A 26,258-nucleotide genomic window follows, 5' to 3' on the forward strand; every position below is an offset into this window, starting at 1 on the left:
CAAAAGCAAACGATCCCAAAGTAAATAATATGGCAATATAATGCCCCCTTTTTCTACACGAAGAGAAATGATAGAATCAATCCTTTTCAACCATCTATCTCTATAGTGAATGAAAGAATCCACCATTGATTTTTATAGGGTCTACATGAGTCCACAAATTTAATAGTTGATCTATTCAATTTGTAAAAAAAGATGGTTGTGTAACATGTCTCCTACACGAATGTGAATTTTACCTGTAAATCTCACCCTTATGTGCAAGCCCTGTTTACAGACTTGCTTGTGACTCTAGTAACTCAAACTCTTAAGGCAATTGCTAGTAACACTCTTTGAAGGCTCTAATTATATGAAAAGTACCATTGTAGCAATGGCTGCAAAATAAGGATGTGTACATAATTGCAATTTCACTTAATTCAACTTTCAATTAGTTGACCAAGATACAAGATGTAGCCACAAAAATCTTGGGCTAAGGCAATTGCTAGTAACATTCTTGGGAAGCATTCTTCCAAGATACCTAATAAGTACTAATCCTCATCTACCATGCGCCCCTAATCATTTTCTAAACATCCATCATGAAACAGATTAATCAGTCTACTAGTTTATCACTCAACGAAGTTACAACAAGCAATCCTCAGATTCCATATTGCTGCAAATAGCTATTAAAAAAAAAAAAAAAAAAAAAAAACTTTAACAAAGGACCTCACTTTTCTTCAATCAAGAAAATTTCTCTTCTTGTACTATCCAATCAAAATTATGCAGAATGGACAAGCACATGATCAATCATAACAGCATCTCAAGCATTTTTCTCCAGTCAAACATGCAGGACATCAACAATAACTGATCAATTCATAGCTTCCCACCCTGTAGTATATGTATTTGCAGAAAATTGGTAGATTAACTTCATGCTGCACATACAGATAGCCAGACCAAACTAGGCTTCCAAAGAAACAACCATTATATGAATATCCAGTCAGACTAGGGCTACACGCCTTTCTTAGTTGGATAGTCACTAGAAGAATGCTTCCCAAGAAGAAATAAGTCTCAAAGCACTTGCCATTCTTCAAATTAAATTCCTAATTTGTAGGTTGTATTGTTTATTAAATGGCTATTTCGTCTAGAGGGACCAAATCCACACCCAGCCTATGCCCAACAAACGCAAAACCACGACCATAACCACAAGTAAATGAACTGCAGCTTCAAGATTAGACCCAAAACAAAACAAAAAAACCAAAAAATAGCATATTTTCAAACAAACTTATATCTGTGTATCAAAATTTTAATCTCCAACGCTATCTAGAGATAACCCTGTTTCCAGAGGCTTCAAAAACAACATATTAGAGTCAATAATTAACATTAAGAGTAATTATGCAAATTAATAAACATTGTTTACATGCTTTACATTTTATCAATTTCAATTGATGAATCCAACATAAACTTACTAATTACAGTTATCAATATGAAAACAGAACATTTACAAATGTGACAGAAAAAAAATTTGCCAAGAACAAGGAAAGGAATGTACACCACTCCGTACGATCATTATCACCTCATTATATCTGGAAGACGTCATTTCTATCATCTTCATCATCTATATCAAGGTACTTGAAGCCAACATCATCCCATTTAGGATCTCGATAATTGAAGCTTGGGTTCACATAACACTTCATCTCGTGGAACAGGTTCAAATTATCCACCAGCTTATGAAATATATTACACCCACAACACTGCCAACAAGTTTTACATTGTTTTTAATCAAACAACTAATAATTTAAACCCCCAAAAAAAAAGGGTAAGGTAAAGAAAAATAGCCATTCAACTGAGCCCAATTTTTTTTTTCGATGAATAACTGAGCCCAATTCAACCTTGGAAAGAAATCAACACAATGTTATATGTACGAGAAGCTATTTTCTTTTATTTTCGTTTCTTTTACTCGACTTTCTCAGCAACCAAACAGGCTTCAGAAAGAGAATTGAATTACCTGCACAAACACAGTGCCATCAGTGTAGGCATGGGGATTGATAGCACGAGTGGTTCTCTGGCCACAAACGTTGCAGGTGAAGGCGACGCGCATACGCCTACGTGGCGACTTGGTGAAGAGGGACCATGGGAAGGTCGAGATCTTCTCCGTACTCGATCCGTCCTCGGCTCCGGCGGGAACCGACGGACCCTCCATACCCGACCCGGTAGTCCAACCCCCAACGGACGCCGCGCTCAAAACCAATCCCATCGCCTCATCCTATTATTCATTCCCCCCCCCCAACAAAAAAAAAAAAAAAAACCCTTATTTACCAATCTCCCACATCAAATTAAAAAAACAAAAAACAAAAATCCGATGAATATAAAGCAATTACCTTGGACATAGTGCGATTGTTGAATAGGGGTACTATGCTGGAGTCTTTGGGATCCGATTGGAGATCGGAATCGTTGCCCTCCTCTGAATCCAAACGAACCGTTTCGGTCAGAAATTGAGAGAATAAGAAATTAGATGCACTATGATAAAGGGTTTGGGAAAAGCTTACTCTTGGAAGACAGGGGAAAGCGGACGAGTCTTGGAGCGTCGGATCTCCTTGGGGAGAAGATCGACGGTGGAGAAGAGGAGGAGGAGAGGATGGTCGTAGAGGCGCCTAGGGTTTCCATGGCGATCACGGCAGACTCCGCAGGGTATAGACAGGTTTGTGTGGTTCGGGGAGTTTTTGACGGAGGGTTGTTGATAGCTGTTCCGGTGATCAACGACTTTTCTAGTTAGTTTTTGTCAAATTGCACTTATCTTTACCCGTACATGATATTTGTACTAACTTGTAATTAATAAAATTACAATTTAGCCATAAAATATTTTTTAGAAAACTAATTTTGGAAAATATATTTCTTATTTTTTAGTGTTTGGTTTGATTGAAAATCAGAATTAAACTAAAAATACTTTGGATTGATCACGAGAATATTCTTTAATTTTTTTTTAAAAAAAATTTCTTAGTTTTAAAATCGTAAACCATATTTCGATTTTGAACTTCTCATTTTTTTTACGTACTTTATTTTATAGTTCATTTTCTATCATCATCATTGTTCATTGGAAGGCCATGCTAGGGTCGCCAAAGTTAGCCTAAATCTGCAACGGTTGCCGGAGTTTGAAGCAACCAATGATTTTTTTTATAATGATTGGTTAAATGGTTGGTTGATACTATAAAGAGCGAGTATTATTAGAAAAATATATATATATATATGATTTTTAATATTACTCTTAAATGAGTCTTTGACTTTTTGTCATTTTAATTGAAATAAAGAAACTATTATTACCTAAATCGTGATAAAATAAATTAAAAAAAATAAAATAAAATTGCCTCACCTAATACAATAAAAATCTAAAAAATTCTCAACATTTACACGTACAAGTAAATTTGAATGATTTGGAAAATACAATTTTTTTAAAAAAATTCATAGGTTAATAACTTAAAACTATAAATAAATAAAATATTATAAAACAGTTTCATACTTTTTTCGTTGAAGATTAGATAACTAATGATATATTATTTCTAATGATATATGACACAATTGTTGGAATTGGGTGCATCGCATATACCATCATACTATCATAGGAAAACTACCTAGAATTACAAATTAGATAAAAGCACACCAACTTTTTTTCCCAAAAGAAAAACAAAAGGAGAATATTCAATTTCATATGCTTTTTGTGATTGGTCCTGTAGGAAAGTTGTGGTCTTTGTGGCTGGTCCAACAGGAATGTCTGGCTTTCCATGATACAAGATCTAATAATTATATATATTGGGGAATCTGTAAACAATGACTAGCCAACTTGCACTTCTATTAAGGAAATGTCTCCTTACCATGAGTTTCCATATTCTATTTCCAATTTTAGATCAATTTCGTCGTAGAAATCCATGTACAAAGCTTAATCATTCGTGAGATTATTATAAGTACAAGAATCGTGTTGTTTTAATTGTATTAAATATTTCATTATGATTTAAGAAACTGTCTACTTGACATATATTTAATAGATTTTTGTATAATTGTCATATAGCTAAATGATTTAATTGTACGATGATAAATTAATAATTGTGCATAGCCTACTAAATATGATTTTTTTAAAAAAATAAAAAACAATTAAGTAACAAAGTTTGACATTTTAAAAGGTAAACTAGATTTATTTCCATTTATTAACAGGTTTAGATATCTTTAAATTTTTCAAAATATGAGATTCTCCGTTTTCTTTTAAACTGAGTTTGACACGAAAACTTTTACCTTTGTTTACACACTTTGTTTTTCTTTTGTTGAATCGTAGTTAGATGTAATAGACTAATAGAGTGCGTACTAAGAATCACATATTTTATAAAATATGATGATACTATTTAAAATTAAGACAATTATTTTATAATCGCAAGACAAAAAGCAGTTAGAAAGCTGCTAGCTTGGATTCGAATACACGAGGTGAGTCAAAATGGCGGACGTACTAAACCCATTGAAGTTGGACCCAGCAGCCGCCGTGTACGCACCCATATTGGGGAACACCAGCCAGTCATTGACTTGTAGTTCCGGTAGCTGGTGGCCCGTCAAAACTGTGTCAAGCGCATCGCACGTGGGCCCAAAAACCGTTGAGCTATACGTCCTAGCGCCCTTGCACGTGGGGTTCGCACGGTTGGATGTGCACGCGAGAGGCGTGCATGTGACGGTTGCATGGTCGTACAGAATGCAGTTCATGGACCCGTATATCCCGTCGTTGATCCAGTACTCCCTAAGTTCGCCCCGTACACGCTTCCCGATAATGTTCGTGGCTAGTGTGAAACCCGATTCGGCAAAGAACCGGCCTGGCTCGGCCATCACAGTTAGTCCCGATTCGTTTCCGAAATACGATTTCAGAGCGGCTTTCACGGCAGAAGCCGCTTCGTTGAATTGCGGATCTGCCGTGAAGCCGCCCCCGATATTCATCACGCGCATTCGAGGCATGCCAAGCCGAGTGGCTGTCTCGAAGGCCGTTTTGGCCGTCGCTATGGCTCGTTGGTACGCGCGCGAATTCGTGGCCGCACTTCCGATATGGAAGGAGACGCCGACGACGGCTAGCCCCGCGGACTGAGCAGCTTGGAGAAGCGGCGCGACTTCTTCGGGAAGCGCGCCGTACTTGGGACCCAACGGGCAGCGTGCTCCACTGTCATCCGGAGCTTTGATCCGAATCAGCAAAGCACATTTTGGGTGCCATTTTCGGATCTTCTCGACCTCGTCCCTCGAATCGAAAGTCGTCAGGTTCACGCCAACGCTCGCCCCGTACCTGATGTGAGACTCGGCTTTACAAGGGTTCGCGAAGATGATCCGATCTGGAGAAACCCCGAGCGCGAGAACGGACTCAATCTCGGCCCGACTTGCGCAGTCAAAACCTGAACCGAGCGCCGCCATGGTGCCGAGGAAAGCCGGGTCTGGGTTGCACTTGACGGCGTAGTAGGGCCGAGCCATTGGGAGAGCCCGGGTCCACCTGTCCATTAGACCCGCGACCGCACCTAAATCAAGCACGTAAAAGGGTTCTCTGGAATCTTGCTTGCTGAAAACGATGGACTGCATGAAGTCGATCAAGCCACCTTTTGATAGGGCCGTGACCCTCTTACCCCGCACCCCTGGCGCACCCATTATAGCCTGAAGGCTCTTTGGGCTGGAACCCATGGCTAGTGATGGCTTAAATACGGTACACGAAGAAAAAGGAAAAGATTTAGGGATTGGGAGTTGAGAGAATGTATCTTAGACTTGGAGGGATTCGAGGGAATATATAGGAAGAAAAGAAAAGGGTCCGCCACCACTAGCCATTTGGTGGACAAAGGGGGAAAGGAGGTCTAATAATTGAGTCACCTTTTGAGCCCAATAGAATCTGCACAAAGTTGGTTTTATAAAGTGGGATTAATTTATCAGTAATTAATCTCCGTATTAGAAGCAAAATGTTAGACCCACAATTTTTACCTATAAATTATTTTATTTATAATTATAGGAGTTGGAGTCATACCTTCGCGTTTACCATTGAACCACTATGATGGTGATCTCAGATGTGGGAGAGTTTTTATGTAATTTGAAAAGTGAGATTATGAAGAGTTTTGGGTGGACTAAAGCTCTGGTGGCCCAAGTTGAACGCGCGATATGTTCGAATTGATTCTAAGCGCGGAAACAACGTGTGAGCCCGCTGAGCCTAGTTAGGTGCAAAAAAGTAGAAAAGAAATTGCTGATTCTTTATCTCATATTCCATAGAGGATGCGAGAGATACCTATACCATTCTGAACACAGGTAAATGGGTTTTTATTCTTTTCAAACACCTACACAAACTTCCTTTCTTTCTGTTTTGTGTATCACGGTTTTTATGTCGTCATGACTCATGTCAATCGTGGCTTTGAAGTTTGAACATTTCATTGGACCGTGTTCTAAGCATTTTGATGGGGGGAAAAGTCATATATTGGACCTATAAGAATTGGACCAAGATGTGGGAAAAGGTTAAGTACTTCTCTTTATCTTTTATCTTTCCTTTTATTCGTTTAAGATAGATGGAGATAAGATAATGCTATAAATTACACTTTTGTTTTACCATTATATTATTCTTTTGATGTGAGCAATAGGTGTGATTTTTAAGATTACTCCTCTCTTTTATTTTTCACCTTGTGTAGAAAGAGTTAATTATATATATAAAACTGTTACGTCATATATATATATATATGGCGCCCCTTGATTTCGTCCCTGCATGTAGATATTAATCGTCTTTATTGAATGGAATGTTAACAAAGCCTCCCTTCTAGAATTTGTTCATTCTCAAACCTTAGTCAATGTCTGCCAATTTGAAGAAAAGAAGAAAAAAAAACACCTTGAGTTTCCCTTTCAAGAAAACCCTGCCCAGTTTGCTAATACCTACTACCGTTTGGTTAGCTCTTGACGATCCAAAGTTCTTTTGTTTTTTTACAAGCACGAGCATAGAAAAGTTTTAAAACAAAGTTTTGTTTATATTGATACATGATGACAGTATTATTAGAATATCAATTAAATTATTACATCAATCTTTTCTTATTAGAGCATTCACATTGGTTTATGTATATTTTTATGCAAAATGGCTAATCTAGTGCTAATGAGTTTTAAAAGACATCATACATCCAATTATCCTTTTCTTTTTTTTTAATCTTATTTTTTTTTATAAGGATGGTATTTTTCCTAAAGATCTTATTTTTTAACTTTTGGAAAAAAAAAAAAAAAAAAAAGTGTGCAGAGAGAGAAATGGTAAGAAGAATTTTGGGAAGAGAGGATATGGAAAAAGAAATAATATGAAAAGGAAAAATTGAAAAAGAGAGATGTGGAAGAGAATAGTAATAGAAATTTTGGAAAAAAAAGATCGTTCGAAATGAAATGCTTATATTAATAAGAAATTGATGTGTCTGAGTGCCCATGGCGCAAATTAACTCTGGCTTAATCGTTTAACTTCTTTTCTCAAAATGGACGCCGAAAGCAATTAAAACTCTCTACATAGGATTATGAATTTCAAATGCAAAATAACCCCCCCCTTTTTTTTTTTTTTTTGGCATTTGTGAACAGGCAACATCTACGTACATGTTCACACATGCATCTTATTAATATATTGTTTCTCTCTCCACATCTTTTTTTTTTTTGTTTTTTTTTTTTCAAAAAGTTGAAAAATAGATCTTTAGGAAAAATACAATCCTTATAAAAAAATAAAAAATTAAATTAAATGATATATATATATATATATATATAAAATTAGATGTATGGTACCTTTTAAAACTCACTAACTAAACTATATAAAGTAGGTTTTGACTAACCATTTTGCGTAAAAATATAGATAAATCAATGTACGTGAATACTCGCTTTAGCTTTTTGGATAAAATATGAGAACAAAAGCCTTTAATTCATAAGTCCATTCCTAAAGAATAAACCTTTGACTCGTACAAGGCCGGCCCAACACAAATTAGGTAGGATTTGGAAAAAATTGTTTACATTCAAAAAATTCAAACTTTAGACTTGATGAGAATTCCGACCAATAAAGCAAAGCACTGCAAGTCTGCAACCCAAGTCAAGTGCCCATTCCTTGTCAAAGTCCAAGTGGCCAACTGCTTGATTGGACTTTACAACAAAAATGTACTCTTGGCCCATACAAATACTTAACCCATATAAAAGCCCAAGAGAAACAAATATCTGATCCTCCTTCCTAGCCGGCATCCGCCAACATACCTCGACTCTTTACTAGTTTACTGTTTACATCCGCTTTAAGCTCGTTATCTTTCCTTTTGTTTCAGGTAAACGAAACAAGACTATTGGTGAACTCATTTGGGATTGGCTCGATAAAGCTTGACTTGTTGCGTGTGACTCGAGTTTTAAATGAGTTATTCTTAAACGTAAACAAAAATAGGCTTGATTATTAAATGATACATATTTGTATAAAATAAGACTTGGCTCGAATATATATAAGATGATAACCAAATCATTAACAAATAAGAATGATTTGATTACAATCAAACATAAATAATAAACTATCTATAAGGAAAATAATATAAATCTAACATGGGAAATATATATTCTACACATATCTAACAAAAGCTACTTAAATTTTGTATGGACTACCTTCTATTATATTATATATAGGATTTTTGTTAGAGTATAGTATGGAATTTAATTTCAGAAATTTGATTGTAATTTCAATAAAATTTGATGATAATCAAATATGATTACCATATATTCTTATCTACTCCAACACAAAGACTTGTAGAAGAGTTTGGGTAGATAATGATTTGATCACATTACAATCAAATTCAAAATTACAATAAAATCTCTGAAATCAAATCAACAACCTTCTTATAGTCGTGGTTCCTTTCAAGCTTCTCAACTTCGTCTTCCCCGGTAGTTTTCTTTGCGTAAGAGAAGTTGAAACTGTTTCAACATGTCAATGTTTTGGACGTTCACATGGCTTTGTAGTTGGATATATTCTTTTACATCTTTTGCTTCATTCGGTTATAGAATTGCTTTGATTAACAATCCTAAAGTTCGATCAAGAGGCCAATATTTATCGTTTTGTTATTTCTGAGCGTTCTGATTACTTTGGCTTTTCCTATCCTCTACATTGTGATTTATTGGTCACTTGGGAGGAAGCTTTTAACCCGTCTCTCCCAACTAAGTCATGGCCAATAGGTTTTACTTAAACTGGCTTGGAGAAGTGCTTTTTACCTCCTCTCTACTCGCATCGTAGATGATATTTATATTTTGAATTTTGTGTGCGCGCTCTGTTGTTTGCTCATGTCCCACCTCAAGTTGAAGTTAGAAGATGACAGCTCCGGCATCATACAAGAAATTCTTATGAATTTCTTCAGAATTTGGGTCGAGAGTTTTTGGCAACAAAAATCCCTGCACTTGTTTGTTACGCCATTCCCTTTTTTACTGGCATTATTGGCCCTGGTATGGTATATTCTTAATTAATATATGTTCATCGTTTTTTTTTCTTCTTCTTCTTCTTAATTAGTGGGTTTATTGATATGAACTGAATTTTTTTTTTTGGGTAGTTGACGCCTGCTGCAAATAGCCAGGAGCTGGAGCGTTTATTGATCTTGCCCGCCGCTGGATTGATTCATCGAGGCTACCTACGCCCGATAATGCGAGCCGCTAATAAGGGTACCGATGAAAAGGAAGATGTACGGGATGTGGGATCAAAGGCAGAGATACATAATGATTAGTGCTAGATTAGTATCCTTGTTTTCTTTAAACTAATTTTTAATATATATTTAAGATTTCTAATATTATTGTGAAAGATACTGGAGATGGGTGGGAGGTTTCTTTCTTTCTTTTTTTCTTTTTTAATTATCCTGATTGTCGTAGGGGGTTAATTTTTTTTTTTTTTTTTTTCTTTTTGAAGATCCTGAAATTCCCAAGCACATATTTGATGGTTCCTTCACAAACTCGAGTATTAGAAATCTATACGCTGTTCAAATTTCAATTGTATTTATGTAAATAACTTTCAACTTTAAGTGTTCTAGTTTAGAACTCAATTATGATAATATATTAATATTACCTTTATTGATGTATGTTGGGGCGATTTTAGGTCCAAGGATCGGAAATCTTGTCTTTAGTACGTACCTGAGCATCTTTCGAGAAGCTTATCAGATGAGATGAGCAAATGAGGGTAATTCGATTACTAATAGCAGAGGGATTTGTTGAAGGCAAAGAATGGGAAATACTGGAAGAAGTTGCTGAGCCAAACTTTGAATAGAGGCATTTTGCAAGTGGCAGCCACAACCTTGTGGGTGTAGAAGGGCATCAGCTACAATGGTGGGTTGACAGGGTTGTGATGGTGGTAATTTCATAGACGAGAAAGAGAGACTGAGAATAACTCATAAAATGTTAGCAAAACATCCGATCGATCACTCCCAAATCTTCTCTTCTTGATCTTGCTTAAGAAATTTCTTGACAAATTTTGCCAATAACTTCTGTGTACCATATACCTAATTTGGTTTGGAGTCTCACACGACCCTTTCAGGTTGACACAGAGAAAAAAAAAAAATCGTTAAAGCAAAAACTACAACGAATGAATTAATCAGGAATCAATAAAAATTCATGTTGTGTTTTTTTGTGCTTGGTTAGGAAAAAATTTGCAACTATGCCCCCGTCAACATCAACTTCAAAACTATCCATTTTCATGGAAGGCCACCCTCAGCAACATCAACTTCAAAACTATCCATTTCTGTCTTTCTCCTTGTTTCCCAATATTTTCTTTTCACACTATCAAATCACGTGGAGTCTCGAGACAACGCTGTTTGGTCTACAAATTAAGCTCACATCTCAAACGTGTAGCCATTATTTTTTTCTTGGTAATAACTGACGGCTAAACAACGTACGCTCGTAAATTCAAATTTTGGGCTCGATCTGTTTCGCAACGGTGGCAGTCCCCTACCCTTTACCCGGCGAAAAACCAAAACAGGAAAATCCAAGCATCTCATTTCAAAATCCTTCCAGCTCATTAGTCTCGTCACCCACGTATCCTACACAATTTTAGACCCCTTCCTCTCTTACCCTCATGCAATCTTCAGACCCACTAGATAATAATCTAATACGGATTGAGATTCCTGGCAATGCTGTCAAAATTGTTCATCATCTTTTTCTTAAATTTTGGCCATCAAATGTGATTCAACAACCACAATTTTGCCATGTGTCCCAACGTATTGCCGGGGATCTGATCCTAATAATACACCATCTTCTCTCCAAAATCAAGAAACCCACGTGATCTTCCTATGACAACACCCAACAACCCCCCTCAACCCTCAAATGACGTGCAAACCCGTTACCCGTCTATCTCACTCACCCGAAATTTTTGTGCAGCCAAACACTCAAACCCAAAATCAGTGCAACTCTCCCTTCCCAACGTGTCTTCTTTTGACATGTTGGCTTTTTTTCCCGTCGTATGAGAGTGAATTTAGGAAATGGACCGAAACTGTATGGTTAATTTTGAGTTGAATAGTAAAGTTGATGTTTTTCTTCTCCTTCCCAGTCCGGTCCTTTGCAAACAGTGGCATAACGTGCGCCAATCCAAGCCAAAGAAGTTGTAAGGAAACAAAATCCAATTTACTGGAACGTGCAGCAGAGGCGTGAAGACTGGCCGGAGAACGTTGCATGGGCTGAAAAACAAGATAAGGAAAAGACAAAGCTAGTGCTAGTCTGAACTGCAAAGAGAACATAAAATCAAAAGCTGCATGTGAGAAGACTGGACGGTCACAAGTTTCATTCAAATTTAAACATAACATCAAATGTGGCTGACACTAGACATGTCCACATCTTACCAACCTATTTGTTTACAACTGATTTTCATCGGAGATTTTTTTTTTTTTCTTCTTGGTACGGAGCCATGCGCCTCACTCGCGCCAGCTGTTTATTTTACAAAATATATTATTCGAAATTAAAAAAGCAAAAACAAAAATGTTTACAGATTTGAAGGGAAGGTGGATGGATTTAACCACCGGTTTATGGACCCGGTCAAGGGTGGTACAGGTCTGCAGGTCGAATAATATATTTTGTTAAAAAATCAGCTGGCGCGAGTGAAGCGCATGGACCCGGTCAGGGCACATGGGGCTGTCAGGATGTGGACAAAACAGGTGCAGCAGTGTGTGCAGGACCGTGAGATGTAGACATGGAAATGATGTTGATGAAGGACCAAGGTGGCCTTGCATGGAAATGGATAGTTTTGAAGTTGATGTTGATGGGGGCAAAGTTGCAAATTTTAAAACTAGGTTATAAAACCCACCATCCCATCCAAACAAAATTATGCTCTACTACCAACTTATCAGCATACATTTGGGCAATTTCTGTTGTTCTGAGCGTGGCATCCATTATGCTTTTAGGTTGCTACACATTCTAAGAATGTGTGGCAACCTAAAAGCATGACAGAAGCCACGCTCTGAGGAGATAATTAATGGCATATTGAAGCTTGTCTGCTTGTGTAATGTTTGCTTTTGAACATGAGGTGAAGCAGATCCGGCCTACCCATTTTTTGACGTGGGCTACGTGTGGCTATGTGAAGGAAGCTCTTGCTGCAAGGTTTACGGTACATTTTTCGGTTTTTTTTTTTGGTTTTTGCTCGATCTAGACCTCATTGTCTTAGAAAGGCTGATAAATGTGGACGAATATGTTTACGTTGGATTTCAACATCATAATTCAATGACATCATTTTAATAGCAGAAACAGCAGTCCGCAATCCAATAACCACTGCTTTATTCCATGTGATCATTGCAGGAATGAGTTAACAAGCAAAAAAAAACTGCTGTAAGCGGCGGGACTATTTGGTGATAGATAGTAAAATGGATAGCAGTTCTAATCAGGCAGGACATTATCATAATCTACTATTTCGGTTTTGTCGTCTTCCTATCAACTTCATGGAGTAGACGGTGTAGCAACAAAACAACAAGCGCATACAACCATGAACCTACACTCGCCGTCCAACACAACCTCACATACTATGTAAAATAGTGAAGCCGGTATTACCCTCCAACTGGGAAGAGGGCATGTTCGCGAGTGAACCATGCAGCAAGTGCTTCTTACACATAGCCCACATGAAGAAACGAGTAGGCCGGATCTGCTTCAGCTCATGTTTAAAAGCAAGCATAACACAGGTCTTCTGTCTTCAATATGCCATTAAGTATTTTCTCAGCGAGAGCGTGGTGTCCGTGACGGATGCGACGCTCAAAAACAACAGAAATCGTCCACGTGTATGCCCATAATTTGGTAATAGACATTGTCGCATAAATTTAAATTTGTTTGGATTCGGGGGTGGCTTTTATAAATTTTTTGAACCCATTTTCAAAATTTGCAACTATTAAAAAGCCATCATTAATTCCATGCTATGCCTGCCATTTTGGTGTTTTTGACGAGCCTCCTGGAATTAATGATGGCTTTTCTTTTGATGTATTTTCGAACATGAACATAATCATGGTCTAACTTTTATTTAATTAAGGACTTGTAACTAACTCTAAATATTGCTTTTATGTCTTGTGTTGTGTTTGGCGAAGACAAACACAACACAAGCTTGGCCCAAAAGGTTTTATCCCATCCCCTTACCTGGCCCTTTATGCCACGGCAGCTGAGCACAAATAATATTGGATCAAGAGCCCAATCCATTCCGTAAACACATAGCTGCTGCTTTTGGACTCTTTGCATTTTGAGAAGAAACGATAAATTTACAATTGAGTACAAATTTTGTTAAATAACCTGAAAATAAGCCTCATATTGCCCCAACGTCAATGCCCTCCCCAAGAAATGCAATCCACGAAGTTCCTCTGGTTCAATGTAAACGTAATATTACAAACTAGGTAATTAGCAAAGGCATTCACTTATATAGATTTCATAGACGCAAAACATACATGAACGAAACAACAAACTTAACATAGTTGAATGAAAATGTTACATCAAAGCATCTTCAAACTCAAAAGTCTTTCTCATTTACTAGATTGAATGATTGATCAACTTCAGCTTGGATTCGGTGTAAACCAAACCGAATGCGCAAAGGCTTTCTCAGTTACTAGATTGGTCAAATATTTGTACTGTTTACATTTTTATTATATTTATGTTGTAGAATGCAATCCCAGGGCCAAGCTCACACCACTCCCACTGGAGAAACGTCACCCAAAAAAAATAAATAAATAAAAACAACAATTAGTGTTTTGATGGTTTTAGAAAACGACATCCTAAGGCAATGGCGAAGCCAGAATTTTAGTTTAGGAGGGTCAATATTAAAAAATAAATTTTAATAAAAATTGATTAAAAAAATTAAATAGTATAACTAACAAAATAAATAAATAATTTAACAAAATTTAATTATATTTTAAAACATATAAATGTAAATTGAAATTTATTTTGTTATGTCTAGCGTTAATTTATTCAATTGTTGTTGACAAGTTGAACTCACTGAGATGGTAATTATATATATATATATATTCCAATAATCTACTGGCAAATTTGCTAGATCTACCTCGATACAAGTTCATTAGAATTCGATTGGAGCTTAATGAAAAATAGTCTCTAGCTTCTAATGAATTAGCATGCTAGAGAGGGAGAGTCTCAAAAAAGACGTAGGAGAGACTTGAGAAGTCTTAGGAGAGAGAGATATATGGAGAGACGAATCGTGATATAGGTTACACGGCGTGCTTAGCATGCTGTGAAGAAATTTTTGTTTTTTTTTAATATTTTAATGCCAAAAAAAAAAAAAAAAATTGCATACGGCGTGCTTCACCCATAGAGAGACAAACGTGAGAGAGTAGGAGGAAGAAGAAGTCTCGTTTTATTTAAGGGAGTCAAATATTTTGCTTACATATGTGTGATGTCATATTATAAATAAATGTAAAATGATGGGCCCTCAAAGGGATATTTTGACCCCAACAATGTATTTTAGAACCTTTTTTTTTTTTTTTTTTTTTGTGAATTTGGAAATGCATAAACTCTATTGAGCTTTGAAACATAGTTAATTTTAAGAGTTATATCATTTTTCTAATTTTAAATTACAAGGTCCATAAATGCATGAAAAAAAAACGGTAGTATATATATATATGCGCATGTGTATACATATGACAATATGAGCCGATGAATTTATAGACAGAAAAAGGGATTGATGGCTTTTCTTGTTATTTAGTATAAAGAATTTGGTTAGAAATAAAATTAAGAATTTATGATTCTATGCAAATTAAGAATTCATGTTTGTGAAGGATTTTGTTTGATACCATCACCACTCTTGTATTTATTTATTTTTTTCTGTCCATGAATTTGTGTTCTATTTATTTATGTTAAAATTTTGAACATTAGATAAGATTAATATTATTGATGATTGTTTGGGAGTTTACACAAAATCAATGAGGAAAAGTCAACCACAACTTTGCTAAGTTATGACAAAAAAAACTTTGGACTCGTTTGATAATACTTTTTAGGATAGAAAAAAAATATATACAATACAATACAAAATATTAACAAAATATTTTTATATTTGATTCATATCACAATTAAAAAGTAAAAAACGTTATCTAAAAAAGTTTAAACATTATATAAAGCCAAGTTAATTAGTAAATAGAGTTATGCTCGGTTTGTTAAACTTTTTCTTTTAATCTTTTGTTTAAAGTTTTCAGAATAAAACAAACAACAAAACATAAAACATTAGGAAAGAAATAATTTTCACATTTTTGTCAAATCAAACAAAAATAAAATAAAAAACAACTCCCAAAATACATCATCCACGGCTATATTGGTTGATGTGAGCGACGGTAGTGGTTGAGAGTTGATTATGACAGAAAAATTAGAAGTAAAATTGGTTGGTCATGGTGTGATGAGATTATCCACCTCAATATCTTTAGACTTTATTTGTCATTTTCAATGATAGAAGACATTGTTTGTACTTGTCATTATTGACCTTTTTAAATCTAAAAGGCGGTGATATAAGCAAAGCAAGCGTGCATTGTAGGAATCGACCGTCATTGGAGGAGCCAAATTGTGCCAATACATTTTAATGCTCTTTATTTATAAGTAACCAATCAAACGGTTCAAGAAACAGCTGATTCAGCTGAAGAGCCGGAGACTGAAGAGCACACTTCCAATTTCCAAAAGCCTTTCTTGCCTTTTCTCCGTCGTTTCGTTCTCCTCGCGCGGTAGTCTCCGCTTCGCGTTGGAACCGTGCCTTTGAGCGGTACCATTCGGAGCGTTCCTGTTCAAAGTTTCGAACGGCTCGTCGTTTCGGCGGTGATCATGGAAGATACAGAGAGCTGCATTAGCAGAGACGTGGATTTCGCGCCAACTCTTAGTCGGAAGCAGAGGCAGAAGGTCGAAGTGTACAATCAAGTTCTTCATCGTCTCAGAGACTTGAGATTCGCAGAGACCAGTCTTCCTGGTTTTGAGGATGAGCTTTGGGCGCATTTTCATCGCCTCCCTGCTAGGTTCCCCCAAACCTTGACCTTACTATCTTTTGTTTGATCATTAGTTGAATTATCAAAATTCACAACTGGTGATTTATTTATTTATTTATGTGTGAGTACTTAATTGTGGCTTTCAAGAATGGACCTCCATATCAAAGGTGTTGATGTTGTGGAGTAATTACAATCAGAGCTGGTGTTTATTGATCTAATTTGCTAATAATAGGTATGCATTGGATGTGAATGCCGAGAGGGCACAAGATGTTCTTATGCACAAAAGATTATTGCATATGGCACGCGATCCTGCCACCAGACATGCAATTGAAGTCCGTGTGGTGGAGGTAATTTATACGAGAAACTGTGCTTGGATCAAGAATTCTTGGCTCTATGCATTTTTCTTCTGAATTTTCCTCTTTCTTTGTTAAAATATTAATTAAATTCACCATTTACTATAAGTTTAAGCTTCTGGATTAATAAGTGTTGATTTAATACTCTGTTATATAATTCTTTTTTTTTTTTTTGGATGATTTATATAAATTCATTATTTCCATTTATACTATGAAGTTTGACTACCAGGATGATTTAGAATTGGGCACATTTTTGGAAATGGTTGGTTTTCTATAGGTCTCTTGAGGTGATTGACATATTGACCATGCAAAAAACTGGACGCAATTTTATTATAATTTCATTTTTCTTTAACTTTTTTATTTATTTTTGTTGTTGAAATAACTTGTGATTGGCCAAATGCATCTTAAACATATGCAGGTTCATTTTTCTACTGGTGGAAATTGTAGTTATTCTTTTCATTCGAACTCTCAAATAAAAGTGGATGCTCAATGTTCTGATCATTCCAGCGAAAAGTGGTATGGTTAAATGGCCTCCTTCTATTTCTTTAATGGGATTATCATTTATTTAATAACTTGTGTGATGGAGCCACCGGATACAAGCAAGTGATTACATGTGTGTTTGGACCCTAATATCGTAGGATGACCAGCCTTGAGAGCAGGAGATCTAACTTTTGGCACTTTGATTTTGTCACATTTATTGTTATGTTATTTTATTTTTCAGTGTTATATTGTTTGATTTTTCAGGCTTTGGGTTATGTTAATTTAGTTGGGCTTTATATTATTTCAGTGTCACTAGGGTTAGGGTTTAATCCCTAGTCTATTTAAGCATAATTTTGTTTTGTGGTAGGTAGCTTTTGATGAACAATATTTTGATAGACTGCATCATTGTGTATACTTTTTCAGTGCTCATCCACCACCTGCCTTTGGTTCGTCAACTGATGTCGAACCAACTCTTGAAGTCAACCACTTACATGTTGAAGATACACAAAATGGCATGACTGATATTCATCTTTGTTCCTGGTAAAGAATTTTAAAAGGTTTTCTCCTGATTATGAGATTTTTCTCTAATTGCCCTTAACATGATATTTTGTGGTCAATTATTGTACTGTTCATATATTTTGTCTTTCAAATTAGTGTTGAAAATTTGGTATGCAACTGATGTGGATACTTTATAGATACGAGTTGCAATACTGACATGAGCACATTAGGTTTGGCAGGATTTTATAAGTTTTATTATACTAGATAGTTCAAGAAAAAGAATAATTTCTGGTTTGATGCAATAGGTATGAAGTCTCTTCTGTAAAAGTGAATGAGAAGAGTTGGGAAAATTTCCATTCATACCATTGAAATATTCAGGATCCCGATGGTAAAGTTTGAGGAAGAATAAGTTTTTCTATTACGTAAGTTTTCTCCTACCAGAAGAAGTTGAGATCCGTGGCTTCATCAGATATTCTCTCCTGGTTGGGGAAAACTACACATTTAACTCATACTGGTTTGTGACTTTGCTTTGAACAGTTATATATCCTTGGACCTTTCTTAGACATTGCAATATGTATCCTATTATTTATACATTCTATTTTGTATGTGTGTATTTCTTATAATTTTTCTCTCATCTATATTCAACTTAATGTTGCTTGCTTTCTTTGTGGATGATGAGATCTTCAAAATATTTTTACCATAAACAAAAAAATTTCATAGATTGCTCGAAGCTTTTATAGGTTTAGTTAATTAACGCTGTAATAGTTTCCAAAATTTGCAGGGCAACGCATGAAATTACAATTTCAACAAATGACAAGCCCAAACTTTTCAGTCAGGTTGCTGACCTGTCTCTCTCTCTCCCTCTCTCTCTCTCTCTCACATAGGGAGCATGTTGAACTTTATTTGTCTTGAACCATTTCTTGGAACCATCTGTGTTGTATGACTTCCAATGTCCACTGTTTTCAGCATCAGAAACATATCCAGGATAGCTCTAATTCTTATTTTAGCATTATTTCTTTGATGTGTGCTGCATAATATGTGGCGTGTGAATATTCTTGACGTTTATGAGGCATCTACTCGAGATTAAAATTTTTGAACAAGATGATAAATATATTGCACAAGAGAGATTTATGTTTGATGTTGCTAATGGGCATTATTGTTTTGAAGGCTGGAATTCTACAATCCGCTTCAGTAATGTAACATTAGATCCATACCCCTTACTGGACCTGATTTGAATCATTTGCTGGTGACTCCTAGAACCGTTTGGCAGCCAAGCTTTCATCGCCCCAAACTTCAACCTTTAGTGGGGGGCATCTAGAATGCTTGCTGCTATTTAGAAATGATTTGATATCTTATGCTCAATTTGTTCTCTCAAACTTTAGTGCTCTATCTTTGGCTCTATTGTTTCTTCTTTGCTCGTCCTTCTTGAGGCCCTTCTTTCACCATGCTTATTTATGGACATTTTTGTTATGGCTCGATGTTGTGTGGCAGAAGCTTGGTTGGTGTTTTGACATTTCATAGTAGTTTTTGGTATATTGGTAGTTATCAGTCAATTGAAACTCTAAAGAAGCATTTCTCTCCTTCATCCATCATGTTCTAGTTACATAATCCTCCGTTTTCTTTTTAGTCTCCTGCCCACAGTCCTAAGGATTTATTTTCCAATAAGATTTACTATCTTGTTCTTTCCTAGCTTTATTGAATTTCTGTTTATATATGTTGCCTAGTCCTGATTTTATTTACAAATTTTTGAATTTTCAATGTCCACTAAATACATATTATGGTGGATCTCACTCCATATGCTTCGATCCGTTGTTCACAAGTAACAGAAACATCTACTTCTTTGTTCCCTTACCCTTGTTTCATACGCATCTTTGTCACCACCAAAGCAAGTTCTCTGTAATTCATATGCCTTAAGACAGATTGCAACAAATCAGGCTTCTGCAAGATCTGATGGTGGATAGAATAGTTGATTTGATACTTATATGTGGAACTTCCAAAAGTAATTTACTAGTTAGATATTCTATCTATATTGATATTTTTTCTTTCTTTTCAGTTACTATTTTAATTTGTGATGATGCATTTTCAGTTGAGTTCCTTACTGTATGACATTGGCTTGAACATTCATGAAGCGCATGCTTTTTCCACTACAGATGGCTACTCTTTGTTTTTTTTTGTTGTTGATGGCTGGGCACTTGAGGTATTTCTTTATTTGTTCTCATTTTCTTGATTGTAATATATTTTTTCATCAATTAATTACTAGTCCTAGGGAAGAATATTCACTTATCTCATGGAATCAATTCAAATATGCATTGCTTAAATGGTTGATAGTGACTTTATACAATTGGTTGAACATAAATATTTAGGGAAACTTCACTTAATCCCCCTGAACTTTCATCACTTTTACAAATATCCCCCAAAGTTGAAAAACTTTCAATTTAGTATATTGATCTTCCAATTTTTTGCAATGTCACCCATCCGTTAGGATTTTTCCTTAAATACTGTCAAAATTTTCAAAATACCCATGTTTTATTATAAAAAATTACAGTGATTTAAGCATTGGTCAGGATTTAACGAAATTTGCAAAAATACCTACGCCTAAAGCTTTGCAATTTTTTTAATAAAAAAGCAGGGGTATTTTGGAGATTTTGACAAGATTTAAAGGAAAATCCTAATGGAGGGGGGATATTGCAAAAAATTGAGAGTTTTTGAACTTTTAGAGGTTAATTTCAAAAATCGTGGAATTTCAGGAGAGTTTTGTGAAGTTTTCCGTAAATATTTTATTCATAGGTTATCAATTGTCAGTCTTAATGTGGTGTTATTATGAGCTTTCAAGTTATGGTGTGGTTTTCTTAAATTATTGAAGAAAATATAGTTACATTCTCTATTTCTGTCTCTTTTGTAATTCCTTGTGACCTGCTTGACTGATATGCATGTTCTATGTTTATAGGAGATCGAGCAGCTTCGAAATACACTGCTAAAGAAATTACCAAGAATTGAGGTATCCCCTCTACCGACTACTTGTTGGAACACTTTACATTGTTCACTTGATTTCGAATTTTTGTTCAAAGATGGCTACTCTTTGGATGTTTCGTTTGTGATTGAACGAGGCAATTCCAGATAACTGCAGTTTTAGTTGCCTTAATAGGTCATGTTAATTCAGCATGAGTCTCAATATGTTATGACACTGAAGGCTGAAAAAAATAACATATTTAACTTTAAGATCTGTCTTTCGATATGACCACCCATGACATGTCCCATCTTGCTTGATACAGTTAAATGCATGATCTCCATGTATCCTGCTTCTGTGAATAATGTACATTGTTCTGATGCCAGTGCTTCCTATGTGAGGTTTCTGATAGTTGACAAAAGGACTTGGAGCTTTCTTGGAAATTGGAAAATGGTAGACATGTAGTTAGTAGTGAGTTATTGTTACTGTTCCGAGACAAAAAAAAAAAAGCAAATTTTATAGATCCATATTCCAGAAAAGGTTATGAAATTTACACCCAAGAATATGTAGATGTGGAAAAAAGGGAGTGAGAGCAACTGTTATTGGTTAATCTTAGAATGAAATGAATGAAAATTATCTCAGAAGGGTTGATAAATCGTGAATCATATCAAAATGTTAAACAACAATTTGCTTTTACTCTGCAATCCTAATAGGGCTTGGTTTTAATATGTGCTAACAGAATCTTTGGAGATAGGTTCTGGACACTAGCCCTTTATGTAGGGTCACTTGAATTTTCTAATTACTGGTCAAAACTATCCATTATCATTAAATGTCTCTATGGTAGGACAAAAACAGAATTTGTATCATTAAAAGATTATACTTTAGCTTAAATTTAGTTAAGATTGAAAGCTCATATCTGTACTCTGCTGTTTTTCTGTTATCATAACCAACTTTTTTTGTGATATATATATCAAACTAGTAGGAATCACTGTATAAGGAGTCCTTACATGTCTGATCTTTGATCATCTTTTCATACCATGCTAACCTATGCAAATTAGTGATGCTAAAAGTTATGTATGCTTTCCACATCTAATTAGATTTGATATCTTGGAGTGCACAGCAGAAGCAACCTTGGTTGAAATGTCATTGGGTTCCTGTTGCTGGGGAGCAACAGGAACCCAATGACATTTCAACCAAGACTCTTTACTAGTTTACTGTTTACATCCGCTTTAAGCACCCACGCTGATCAACTTCATTGTCTTTCCTTTTGTTTAAGGTAAGCGCGGCACGTAAATGAAATAAGACTATCTGCGAGCTCGCTCGGAATTGGCTTAATAAAGTTTGACTCGTGCGCAATTCGAGTATTAAATGAGTTGTTCGTAAACAGGAAAATAGGCTCGATTATTAAGTGATACATACATGTATAAAACCAAACTCGGCTCGAATAATGTTCGTATATATCACTATATATATATATCTTAGATCGGGTTTTCGATTTAAAACCCGACTTGGCTTGAATACATGTAAGTTGTTGTATATGAAGGAAAGACCATATATCACTATATGATCAAAAAGAAAGTTTGAAATACGAAAGTTTTCATGCTGATCGATCATTATCTTTCTAATGAAATCAAGTTTTGATTTATTTTTTAATTTTTTTTTTTTAAAAAAAAAATTGACAACGAAAAAATTGTTCTATTCACTTTAATAAAGCGACAGTTTTTTTTTTTTTTTTTTTTTTATGAAAAAAAAAAAATGGAAAAGTCTATGTATCTCAAACTATCATCCAATTGACAATGTCTCTTTTAGACTTTCAATTACATCGCTGACAATGTCCTTCTTAAACTATCAAAAAAATTGAGCCAACAAAATTGGGAAGCAATCCTATAAAGCTTTTTATATTCTGATATTTACCAATTGATCTATATTTTCCTGTATATTATATTGATTTGATTATGTAATATTGTTCATTAACTCTTGATTGTATTTCCTATTATATCTGGGGTCTTATCAAGCCTAAATAATAAACTATCTATTAGGAAAATAATATAAATCTAACGTGGGAAATATATAGTCGTGGTTCCTTTCAAACTTTTCAACGTCGTCTTCCTCGGTAGTTTTCTTTGCGTAAGAGAAGTTGAAATTGTTTCAACATGTCAATGTTTTGGACGTTCACATGGGTTTGTAGTTCGATATATTCTTTTGCAACTTTTGCTTCATTCGGTTATAGAATTGCTTTGATTAACAATCCTAAAGTTAAAGAGGCTGCCGAAGCCATATTTTTCCTTTGGTTAGTTCTGAGCGTTATGATTACTTTGGCTTTTCCTATTCTTTACATTGTGAGTAGTACTTATTTGCTACTTGGGAGGAAGCTTTTAACCCGTCTCTCCCAACTAAGTCATGGCCAAAAGGTTTTACTTAAACTGGCTTGGAGAAGTGCTTTTAAGGGTGCGTTTGGGAGTGTGTTTTTTAAAAAATAATCTGCGATTTTAAACCAAATCGCAATTTTATGGTGTTTGGGATTGCAATTTTAAAAACACAAATTTCAAAATCGCAAAAAAAATTTCGATTTTCATAAGCTGATTAGCGGATACTTATTTGAAAAAGTGCGAATTTAAAACAAAATCACGATTTCTATTAAAAAGATATTTGGCGCAATAGTTACCTTTTATTGAGCGGGAATGAAAAAAATACCAAGAATACTCTCTAAAATATATTAAAATTCTTCTTTTCTCTTTTTTCTTCTTCATCCTCTCTGTCTCGTTCATCCTTTCTCCGTCCTATAGCAGTGTGCGTCGCTGTTGTCCATATCTCCACCCCTCTACCAGGTAATAATCTCACCTTAATATTTTCTTTCTCTCCATATAACTCTTTTGCTTTTGTAAAACTTTCCACTGTTTGATGTTCGGTGTTATTTTATGTGGTTTGTATGATTATTGTGCTTTTTTATATATGCGTTTATGTTCTTCGACCATTTCTACAAAGTAAAGTTGTGATTTTTTTTTTTTTTTTCAAAATTTTATTTAGATTACCATGCATGCATAATGATCTACAATCCATCATAGTATGCAATGATAGATCACTGTACACGCACAGTAATGTGATAGTGCGTATACAGTAACCGTGTGAGGCTTTTTCTTTTAAAAAAAATGCTGTAAAGTGACCAAGATGATGATTTTTCTCAAGTCACTGACTCACTGTGCACTACATAGTGATGTGCACAGTGACAATTTTTTATGGCTTCTTTTTTTTTTTTTTTTTTTTTTTAAAGGTACTGTACAGTAACAATTTGTGATGGATTTTTATTTTTATTTTTTAATGGGTATTGCACTGTAACAGTTGGTGATATTTTTTTAATGGGTAATAAACAGTGATAATTTTATATATATATAATGGGTAATAAACAGTTATCAAGTACTAATTTAAATTATTGGTGAATTATGTAATAGTTAAATTTGGTAAATATTATTAGTTTAATTTGATGGATTGTTCTTGTATTTTTTATTATATGTCTGTTTGGAATATGTTTCAAGAAAAAAAAAATACAAAAACAAAAAAGCATATAGAAACAAGTAATATAACAATATATAATTGCCTAAGTAGAAAACTCAAAGTTAATATCAAATTATAAGTCATACTTTTGTTTGCATAGGTGTTAAAAATGGAGGCTTATAGACAATGTTAGTTATTTTACTATTATAAAGAAATGTCCTTATTGGTAATTTGGTCATGAAACCGCAATTATATACTAATGTTATCCAAACACTCAATTGATAAAAAAAGTACATTTTAGCATGTTTTACCAAACGTCTGTGCGATTTCAAAAAGTAGCAATTTTAAAAACACAATTTTTAAAAATACAATTTTTAAAATCGCACTCCCAAACGGCCTTTTACCTCCTATGCACTCGCATCGTAGATGCTATTTATATTTTGAATTTTGTGTGCGCGCTCTGTTGTTTGCTCGTGTCCCACCTCAAGTTGAAGTTAGAAGACGACAGCTCCGGCACCATACAAGAAATTCTTGTGAATTTCTTCAGAATTTGGGTGGAGAGTTTTTGGCAACAACAATCCCAGCACTTGTTTGTTACGCCATTCCCTTTTTTATTGGCATTATTGGCCCCGGTATGTTCTTAATTAAATATTAATATATGTTCATCGTTTTTTTTCATCTCCTTAGTGGGTTTATTGATATGAACTGATTATATTCTTTTCTTTTCTTTCCTTTTTTGGGTTAGTTGACGCCTGCTGCAAATAGCCAGGAGTTGGAGCGTTTATTGATCTTGCCCGCCGCTGGGATGGATTCATCGAGGCTTATCAGGCTTGCACCTTATGTAGCTAGGGAGCGTTCCGATAAAAAGGAAGATGTACAGGATGAGGGAGCAAAGACAGAGATACATAATATTGATTAGTGCTAGATAATTAGTATGCTTGTTTTCTTTTAACTAATTTTATAATTTAAATGTATTTTCATCCTATTTTTATTATAGGTCGTATTTTCATCCTATCTTTTAATATTCAATGCTTAATTATTTATTTAAAAAATATTATCTCTTAATAAAGAGAGAGATCATAAGGCATTAAGACGCTTAATTCATTAACAAAAATAGAAAATAAAATTATTAAAAACCAGTTCAATCTCACGCACTCTTTGAACGGAAATAATAAAAGGAAAGATCATGTCTTAATAAAGAGAGAGATCATAAGGCATTTAAGACATTTAATTCATTAACAAAAATAGAAAATGAAATTATTAAAAGCCGGTTCAATGTTCAACTATTAAAATTATGAGTAAAAAAATCGGTTTATTTTTATTTTTATTTTTTGTAATAAGCATCAGATTTCATTTCATAGTCAAACGAATCAACGTATGTTCAGAGCACATTGCTCAGAAGCAAGAATCTCATAAATAAAAAATCGGTTTATTATTTAAAAAGTACATATCGCAATATTATTGTGAAAGATACCCGAGATGGGTGGGAGCTTTCTTTCTTTTTTTTCTTTTTTAATTATCCTGACTATAGGGGTTTTTTTTTTTTTTTTTTTTTGAATATCCTGAAATTCCCAAGCACATATTTGATGCTTCCTTCATAAACTTGAATATTAGAAATCTATACACTGTTCAAATTTCAAATGTATTTATGTAAATACCTTTCAACTTTTAAGTCTTCTGGTTTAGAACTCAATTATGATAATATTACCTTTATTGATGTATGTTGGGAGCGGTTTTAGGTTCAAGGATCCACTATCTAAACAATCATCTTCGTGGTAGAGTTGAGATGGGGTTCCGTTGATACGAAAATGTTGTTATTGCAAACATAGAAAAGGTCAGAGAGTCTTTGGCCAAAACCAAAGACTCTCCTAAACTTAAGTTAGCATAATCACTTTTGGAGTAAGATAAATAATGAAAAATAGTCTCTAGCTTCTAATGAATTAGCATGCCAGAGAGAGAGAGAGTCTCAAAGAAAGACGTGGGAGAGACTTGGAGAGTCTTAGGAGAGAGAGATATATAGAGAGAGAAACATGAGAATCTCTTAGAGAGATTCTATGAGAGAGCAGTCTGGAGGAAGAAGAAGAAGTCTCATTT

General features: G+C 34.8%; 4 protein-coding genes across 5 annotated transcripts; 2 read left to right on the plus strand and 2 right to left on the minus strand.

The window, feature by feature from the left end:
• Positions 1–391: 391 nt before the first annotated feature.
• LOC132191069 (uncharacterized) lies at positions 392–3,849 on the minus strand. The gene is made up of 5 exons (XM_059606086.1): positions 3,837–3,849; positions 2,517–2,735; positions 2,349–2,431; positions 1,976–2,233; positions 392–1,721 (listed from the first exon to the last, which is right to left on the minus strand). Exons 1-5 carry the CDS (start codon positions 3,847–3,849, stop codon positions 1,548–1,550), a joined length of 747 nt encoding a protein of 248 aa, XP_059462069.1. The 3' UTR covers positions 392–1,547.
• Positions 3,850–4,411: 562 nt separating this feature from the next.
• Positions 4,412–5,699, minus strand: LOC132190333 (ornithine decarboxylase-like). Its single transcript, XM_059605289.1, has one exon. The coding sequence runs from the start codon at positions 5,656–5,658 to the stop codon at positions 4,414–4,416; it is 1,245 nt and encodes a 414-aa protein (XP_059461272.1). The 5' UTR covers positions 5,659–5,699; the 3' UTR covers positions 4,412–4,413.
• A 3,338-nt stretch (positions 5,700–9,037) lies between these two features.
• On the plus strand, positions 9,038–10,318 carry LOC132190334 (uncharacterized). Its single transcript, XM_059605290.1, has 3 exons — positions 9,038–9,426; positions 9,531–9,659; positions 10,067–10,318. The coding sequence occupies exons 1-3, from the start codon at positions 9,268–9,270 to the stop codon at positions 10,103–10,105; spliced, it is 327 nt and encodes a 108-aa protein (XP_059461273.1). The 5' UTR covers positions 9,038–9,267; the 3' UTR covers positions 10,106–10,318.
• Positions 10,319–16,029: 5,711 nt separating this feature from the next.
• Positions 16,030–25,138, plus strand: LOC132190411 (serine/threonine-protein kinase STY46-like). Of its 2 annotated transcripts, none has more exons than XM_059605393.1 (8): positions 16,030–16,424; positions 16,627–16,741; positions 17,166–17,263; positions 17,651–17,767; positions 18,507–18,561; positions 19,812–19,922; positions 20,673–20,723; positions 24,910–25,138. In XM_059605393.1, the coding sequence occupies exons 1-8, from the start codon at positions 16,237–16,239 to the stop codon at positions 25,081–25,083; spliced, it is 909 nt and encodes a 302-aa protein (XP_059461376.1). In that variant the 5' UTR covers positions 16,030–16,236; the 3' UTR covers positions 25,084–25,138. The 2 variants fall into 2 exon arrangements, with proteins under 2 accessions (XP_059461376.1, XP_059461377.1); XM_059605394.1 differs by lacking the exon at positions 24,910–25,138 and adding an exon at positions 21,949–22,192.
• The last annotated feature ends 1,120 nt before the right edge of the window (positions 25,139–26,258 follow it).

Source organism: Corylus avellana, chromosome ca8 (genome assembly GCF_901000735.1).
Source record: "Corylus avellana chromosome ca8, CavTom2PMs-1.0".
NCBI lineage: Eukaryota > Viridiplantae > Streptophyta > Magnoliopsida > Fagales > Betulaceae > Corylus > Corylus avellana.

What these genes read in the sequence shown, in the direction of transcription:
- LOC132191069 (XM_059606086.1), bottom strand. An exon ending in CTTTCCCCTGTCTTCCAAGA is followed by an intron (nt 2,432 to 2,516) that starts GTAAGCTTTTCC and finishes GTTTGGATTCAG; the next exon opens with AGGAGGGCAACGATTCCGAT. An exon ending in ATGGCACTGTGTTTGTGCAG is followed by an intron (nt 1,722 to 1,975) that starts GTAATTCAATTC and finishes ACTTGTTGGCAG; the next exon opens with TGTTGTGGGTGTAATATATT.
- LOC132190411 (XM_059605393.1), top strand. Translation starts at nt 16,237, where the DNA reads ATGGAAGATACAGAGAGCTGCATTAGCAGAGACGTGGATTTCGCGCCA. An exon ending in TTGAAGTCCGTGTGGTGGAG is followed by an intron (nt 16,742 to 17,165) that starts GTAATTTATACG and finishes AAACATATGCAG; the next exon opens with GTTCATTTTTCTACTGGTGG. An exon ending in GATCATTCCAGCGAAAAGTG is followed by an intron (nt 17,264 to 17,650) that starts GTATGGTTAAAT and finishes ATACTTTTTCAG; the next exon opens with TGCTCATCCACCACCTGCCT.
- LOC132190333 (XM_059605289.1), bottom strand. Translation starts at nt 5,658, where the DNA reads ATGGGTTCCAGCCCAAAGAGCCTTCAGGCTATAATGGGTGCGCCAGGG.
- LOC132190334 (XM_059605290.1), top strand. Translation starts at nt 9,268, where the DNA reads ATGTCCCACCTCAAGTTGAAGTTAGAAGATGACAGCTCCGGCATCATA. An exon ending in TACTGGCATTATTGGCCCTG is followed by an intron (nt 9,427 to 9,530) that starts GTATGGTATATT and finishes TTTTTTGGGTAG; the next exon opens with TTGACGCCTGCTGCAAATAG. An exon ending in GTACCGATGAAAAGGAAGAT is followed by an intron (nt 9,660 to 10,066) that starts GTACGGGATGTG and finishes GGGCGATTTTAG; the next exon opens with GTCCAAGGATCGGAAATCTT.